Source organism: Etheostoma spectabile, chromosome 17, assembly GCF_008692095.1.
Source record: "Etheostoma spectabile isolate EspeVRDwgs_2016 chromosome 17, UIUC_Espe_1.0, whole genome shotgun sequence".
In the NCBI taxonomy this organism is placed as follows: domain Eukaryota; kingdom Metazoa; phylum Chordata; class Actinopteri; order Perciformes; family Percidae; genus Etheostoma; species Etheostoma spectabile.
In genome coordinates, this window is record NC_045749.1 from 4,504,965 (window position 1) to 4,512,375 (window position 7,411).

The 7,411-nt window shown below is 43.9% G+C and overlaps 1 protein-coding gene across 1 annotated transcript in view; it reads right to left on the minus strand.

The window, feature by feature from the left end:
• Positions 1–7,411, minus strand: part of LOC116705040 (sprouty-related, EVH1 domain-containing protein 2) — a 20,379-nt gene that overhangs the window by 844 nt on the left and 12,124 nt on the right. Inside the window, exons 2-6 of the mRNA XM_032540873.1 lie at positions 6,060–6,252; positions 5,798–5,966; positions 5,505–5,569; positions 561–719; positions 1–351 (exon numbers count right to left, since the gene is read on the minus strand). The exon at positions 1–351 is cut by the window's left edge and continues 844 nt beyond it. Of these exons, the coding sequence (XP_032396764.1) occupies positions 1–351; positions 561–719; positions 5,505–5,569; positions 5,798–5,966; positions 6,060–6,252 (937 nt within the window). The remainder of the gene's footprint in view (positions 352–560; positions 720–5,504; positions 5,570–5,797; positions 5,967–6,059; positions 6,253–7,411) is intronic.

Consider the following 7,411-nt stretch of genomic DNA (forward strand, 5'->3'; position numbering starts at 1 on the left):
CACAGGGGAGAAGCCCTGGCGATACAAGCCGCCTGGGCCCTTATTAACCAAGGGTCCGAGGGCGGGGTCAGAGTCTGAGGGCGACAGGGATGGCGCCAGAGGATAGGTGTAGTCGTGCTTCTGCGCCTCTGTCTTGGCGAAGTGGACGTAGGACTCGGAATCGTCCACTTGGATGAACTTGTCACGCACAGTGGCGTGGCGGTAGTCCTCGTAGCCCGTGAGCCAGGGCCGATCTGACTGACGTCCATAGTGACGCTCGGTGGTTCGCTCCCAGCTGCGCTCCCGAGGGTTGATGCGGACGATTTCCTCGTCCTCCTGGAAGGTGACATGACGGGGAAGCCGAGACAACGGCTGAAGAGAAAAACAGAATAAAAACTTAAACCCGGCTGCCAGTAATCAACCCACACTGTTTGTTCAGGTGAGCAGTAAATTATGAAAATGAATCATTAATAAATCACTGTTTTAGAAATAAATGTTCAGGGTAAATAAATAGCTGAACAAACTTTTTTCACTCTCTTAGCGTCCCTGTGTGATATAACCAGATGCTTTTTTTGTTTCACCTGGTCCATGAAGTAGTGGTCTGAGAGCCGGTAGGGGTCGTGGAGGTCATGTCGATGTCCCAGCATGCACTTGTGTCTCTGCTGAAGGGGCGAAGACTCGAGCGGCTGCAGAGAGCTCTCCAGTTTCTGGGAGGAGTTGGATGAGCTGTCTGTGGTGTTCTGAGGGGACAAACAAACACAGGATGCCGGCTTAAAGCTGCCGTCTGGTTGGATACGCCAAACAAATAGTACGAGAGGGCGCCATGATTGGACAAACAAAAACAGGAAGCCTCGGCACAGCTCTGATTGGGAAAACAGGAAGCGTGAGCTCTGTTTTTCAAACCACTTGATCCACATTTGTATCACCTTGTGTGAGTTAAACTGTTAATAAACATCTGCAACAGTAGCTAAGAAAACATTGTAGTAATCAAAGTAAAATGTACAAAGTAAGCAGGAGCCTACCCTCATTTATCTATGGGGTGGACAAAATATTAGAAACCACTCGGTATATCTTAAAAGAAGTCAACAGCAGGACAAACGGCAGCCTCCAAAATCCCACAGTCCAATTAATACCTCTAAAGCGGTTTCAACAATAAGTCAGCATAACCATCATGGAGGTACGATTCATTGCAAAACTGATGTATTAGACTGCATTCGTTTTAGCTACGTGACAGCTCAACCCAAAACCAACTGTCTGAAACCCAAAAAATAATGAATTTACAATGACAAAACTTTGGCTAATTTGACTCATCGCTTCTGCACAAAAACAACCATGAAGTAAATGGTACCAACACCTGCAGCCAGCATCGCCTTTTTGGCCTCTCCCCCGAGTCTTTTTGCCCTCCTCTTCACCCCCAACAACCTATCCTCCTTACCTCAATCACACTTTCAACACATTCCACCTTCTCTTCTCTCTTTTCCAAAATTGTGTGTGTGTGTGTGTGTGTGTGTGTGTGTGTGTGTGTATATATGTAAAAGTATCCTGTCCCTTTTCCGCTAAAGGCTGTCAGAGCTCCAGCTCAAACCTTGGCCAGACACTAGACAGTCAGACCTCTGCCGTGTTGTCAGCCTCTGTGGGGCGTCGCAGGGTTACCAGTTGATACGACTCCTGTCTCATCATGTCATCTTGGTTATGTGTGTGCCTATGGGGTGAGATATTCAACATGTGTTTGACACAATGAAAAGAGTGCATGAGCTTTTGTGTGAGAGGAACTGACTTCATCTTTTAGAATATATGCTGGTCTTATCTTAATGACTTGTTCGGATTTGAAAATCACTCTCTGCATTTTGTTTAATTTTACTTTAAGCATCACCAAGAATCAAAGCCATAGTAACTTGTATCAATAGTCTACAAGCTTGTCCACCAAAGAATAGTTTTTACATGGTCATCTTCAGCCAGCAGCATGAGATTCCTGTGCTTCCTTTGCCTTCTTTTCCTCCTGTGTTTTCATTCCTTTAAAAACAAATCCAGCTGAACTGACAAGCACAAAATAGAATAGAAGTTTGATTGCAGTTGTTTGAATGTTCCCAGTTCTCTTCAACCTTCACTGGAAAGACAAAAAAGAAATTCTATGCCTTGGACAGTGGTTGAAGTGTTGAGCAAGACACTGAACCCCTCGATTGCTCGATCTTCTGTGTTTCTTATCGGCACTAAACACAAAATACAGCTAAGACTAATGAGAATGTCATTAGTTTTGCAGGTGTTTGCCCATTAATTAAAGTATTGGACAAATTGGAATTTTAACCTGGCAATACTTTTTAAAATCCAGTTGTCTCTTATTCTCTGGTCTATCTCTTTACACCGAGTTACATTACTTATACAAGCACTTATTACTCAGATGAAAGGTTAAGTGACTGCAGATCTCCCTGGGGGGAACATGAAGGTGTGCGCCAAATTGTAGGGCAATTCATCCAACGTTTGTTGAGACATTTCACTCAAAACCACAAGTGTCAACCTCGTGGTGACTCTACAGTTGAAATCACTATAGTCATTAGGATTCACCGCTTGGGGACACAATTTTGTACCGATCCATCTAGGAGATGTTAAGATATTTTACTGCATAAATGAACATTTTGAGACTGACATTGCCATCCCTAAATATGCTAAGTCACTAAGTCACAGAAAAAATAGTTGCATCCATTACTGGGATCAGCGGGAAGCTCTGAATGTTGTATTTCTAACTCACTTTCAAATGATGAAAAATGAACATCTTTATCACTTGCCAGTTATCTAATCAGTGCTATAGTCCACTGTATTTGAAAACCAGCATTTCTTCCCCTTACTAAACTGTTCCAACCCACAATCAATCCAAACAGAACTGTAGCACTTTCTAGAAGTGTTACATTGTCATCAACATTTTCTAAAACTTTATAAAATGACAAGAATCTTCACCCCATGCGTCAGAATCTGGCACTCCAACAAATCTAAAACCAACGCTATGAATTATTTGCCAGAGTTTTATGACCCAGATCTGGTGTGTGTGCGTCTGTCTGTCTGTCTGCTGAAGCTATCCCCTATTATATCCTGCTCCCCACATGGATACCGCCATGCTGAGAATTTCCCCTAGCTTTCTTACAAATCCCTCAGAGCAGCCGGCCAAAAATAACATAACATGCTGCCTCCGCTCTGGGCCCCGCCCCCCTGGAGAAGACATTACCGGAGACAAAACCAGTCCGACTCTGGCCTCCACGGCTGCAACTAATTTGAAACACAGACCAGACTTTCTGCTGCATGCTCAAACTGCGGCAGAGACAGAAAGGAGTTGAGGGGGAGAGTTTATATTTCTGGACATCCTCTCTCTATATATTCTGGCCCAAGGCTGGACAGAGGGCATTTCAAGTTATTTTCTGACACAAAACATGGCCCGACTCAAAGCTCAGGAGGATTCGTCCTTCAACAGCCCCGTCTCGCACTCCTGGGATGAGCCCAGAATTGTTCCAATAGCTCTCACTCTCCCTGTTGTGAATGACCGAAATTGAGACTGAGAGAGGAGACTGAAAGAGTGCTGAAGGGAGGTACAAAGGAAGGGTTGGGTTAAGTTTAGGTTTGACAAACAAAGAATAACTTAGGGAAGTATGTCCATCCTAGCTCTCTCTCCCCTCCCTCCTCTGCACCTTCCTCCCCCCCCCCAAAGGCTGTAAATCTGCTGCAGCATTTCCCCCTGTCCACGACTGCCAACCTCGCAAACTCTGCCGCCACCGCTAACTTTAGGAAAGGTCATTAGCACAGGCTGAGAGGAACACAAGCAGTACTGAACCCATCAGTGTATCCCAGAGTTGTTAAGTTGTGATTTTGGTGTCACTATTAACATTAACATTTGACAGTCTGATGCTTATTCACAAGACAAGATGAGGCTTGTTGCAGTCCTATTAGGAGAAGGAGTGAAATAAATTAGCCTTGGCTCGAATTTGCAAAACCACATAAGCTCTACATACTTTTAAAAGGTGAAACTTTGTTTTTCAAAATGGTACTCAATGCTCTGTGTTTTCCACCACGTTATCCACCTTCTTCTACAAGCACCCTAACACCTTACACTGTTTACACCAGTGGAACACTAAACTCAACAGTGCAAGCTTTAGCTTTATCGGACACATATATGACAAAATAGTTTAAACATCAGGAAAAATGGTTGAGGCCACTGTGTTCCACTGTGTTTTTTATGGTTTGAAAATCCAGACTACAGGCTGGTAATTCCCATACTGCAGGTGAAGACGTTTTGCTGGTGTGTTCAAGTACATATTGTAAAAGCAGACACAATGAGAAACTATTTTTCAGCCTTTGTTAGTTTGTGGGGTGTCAGGGCCAACTGACAGGGTGAGCTTAAAAAATTAAGCTGTTAGAAAAAGAAATACTGTACGTTTCACTGACTTCAGTAGTTTTAAAAAGGAGTGTAAAATAGAAATCTGGAGGCTATCTCACTATTTATTTTATATTGAGCTTTTACAACTGAAATGGAAGTGAGCAGCTGAATTTTATTTGGTGTGAATATAGTGGCTTTTAAAGCAACACCACAAAAGGAATTGGCTTTCTTTTTGCACTGAAAGCTTAAATACTTTCCTGAAAAACCTGATGCTCCATATCAGAGATTCCAGCCTCTGAGGGGAGGGCTGTAGCCTCCCCTCCATCCCTCCTTATGCGTTTGTATGCGTCTCTGTGGTGGCTGCACACTCCCAGCAGAGCACCTATTAGTCTTGGCCCTTACAGACAGCTCGAGTCAAAGATGAACCACGAGGCACTTCCTCTCGTAAATCACCGGCACTGCACTAAGCTGGGAAACAGCTGCTAGCTGCTAGTTTGGTGGCAGCTCTCTTTTTCAAGATGAAGGGTTTGTGAGGGGGGAGGGGAGGGGGGCCGCTAGGAGAGAGAGAGAGGTGGTGGGATACAGGAAGTGACCTTGTGACCCTGCCTGCTGCTCCTGCTGTCAGGTTACAGAGTGGGGGGAGGGGTCCGTCATGCTAATTTAAGGTAGAGAGACCCCCCCCCCCACACACACACACACACACACACACACACACACACACAAAAGCACACGCACACGCACAACCACACGCACACACCGCACACACACGTGTGGCAAAGTCTTCAGAGTTGCGGGATGCAGGAGCAGTTTTATCAGTGTGTGTATGATCATTGAGTAGTTGTACTTACATTTTAATGAAGCATCCTAAGGGTGTTTGTTGCCATCAACAGCTTCCCAATTCTCTATGATATGACTTTAATGAGCTACCCAGACTTGAGTGGAAACACATGGCTTGGAAAATGATCTTATTTGTCAGCTAGATTTTGGCAGTTTATGTCAATGTCCTTTTTTTCTAGCAAGGGCCTTTTATTCAGACTTGAAACATCCTAGTTGTTGTACCTTGACACCTTATTTAATCACATGATGGCACATAGATTTGCAGGCGTTACAATGGGCAAGTTAGATGGATTTTCTTTATAGCACATGAATGAAATAAAATGCTTACAGTGAAGACGTCGTCGTCACCCAGCTCGCCCTCATTCTGGAGTGCTGTAGAGGAGGTTGTGGAGCCTACAGAGAAGAAAACCTCCTTTAATTCAGGGGTCCAACACTATACTGGATGATGTATTTGTGAACCTGGAGCTCTTCCACTGACAGTGAACAGGAGATGGACTATGTAGAAAAGATTAACAGAAGCCAAGGAGATGTATCACGGTGATACAGGAGCATCTCAGGTGAAATAAACATCAGTAGAGTTTACATCATCTCTTCGTCCATCTATAAAATCGGTGTCCGTACCTTCAGCCAGGTCCTCAATGGCTTTCCGTACCCCTCTGTCGAACGCTCTGGCGTCAGCTGGACTCTGGAAGGACAGGCCACACTTCCTGTCTTCCACCTTCCAATGGTGAAACGTGGGCGTTGCTATGGTGTACACAAGTTCCTTCTTTAACGGACAGTCCAGGATCACCTGTTTGAAGACAAATTTCCGAATTCATTTTCCACATCTTATCCTTAAATGAACTTTCATGTGCTGTTGTTGATGTCTTTGTGTGTGTTTTACCCGTTTGTCCCGCAGCCGCTCACCACGGATGAGGAACTGGGAGCTACAGGAGGTTGGCACGGGCGCCAGCTCTGGTGGAAGGAGGCGGCAGACCCCAACCTTGCTCAGAGCTCCCCCGTCCTGGGCCAGCCAACCCCCGCTCGAGTCGTCCCGCGTCATCACCACCGCTTTCACACGCACGATGTAGCTGTCACTGCATAGGGAAGGAGAGACGGAGAAAGAGAAAAGCATGTTAGCATGCTAGTCCATATCCATGGAGTTCCACTTCCGGAATTGCTCAGGGGCTGCTGGAAATCCCGCCAGATCCCGCCGTTTTCGCCCAGATATCTGGTACTTTCTGCTTTCTTTGTGTTGTAATTCTAAACTCCGGTGGACTTATGAGGACTACGGTTAACTGCTCCTCAGATCTCTGCAGGGTAACCCCAGACACCTAGCTAGACTATCTGTCCAATCTGAGTTTTCTGTTTTGCACGATTAAAACAACTTCTGAATGTACACACGTTCCAAAGATTTGGAACTACATCTATAGCTTTATAAAATCCACAAGTTAAATGATGCAAAAATAAGAAAATGTTTTACTTCAAAAACAACACTCAGAGAAGCTACCAGGTAAGAAAGTGAAAATCTGTACTGTAAAAATATTTTTCACCTAATGCAAAAACTCGTCAGGCAACAAAGATTACATCTTGGCCTCCACTTGTGAAAAAACTATCCCGTATTGTCAAACGTCACTTAATCAGGCCACAGCAGTTTATTTTAGAGCTGGATTCACACAGTGGCAGAATGTTTGAGGGCGTTCCTCAAGTCACGACTTTGCCTGCTCCCCGCTGTGCTGAGGTGGGAGGTGTCGCATCAGGACACGTACGTACACACTATATTTTATATATGTGGCTGTTGTTTACACCATCATTTACTTACTAAATTGTAAATATTTTTTAAAAACATTTTCCACACATTTATAAAATGAAAAAGGCCCTTATCGGAGTGTGCAGTGGCCTAGTGGTTATGTATGATCATCCACATTCTGCATTTTCTATTTTCTTTCCTACATTTTTCACTGTTTTTACTTTTATGGACAAATTGTTAATCACTTCATCAAAAAATAAAACAGATTATACTGATAATGAAAATAAGAATTAGTTAGCCCTGTTAGTCTAAACTTCCCCCTTGTTAATTAGTATACTTGTAAGAGATGAGAAACAAGTAGAAGTATTAATACAGCTCCAATTTTGTCTATGCAGCAGTAAAACAAAAGAATACATGACAAAAACTCCCTCTGCAGTTCACATAGTCGCCATTGACTATAACATAAGACAATATAATCAAGGTTGAATGGAAAAAATACATGACAT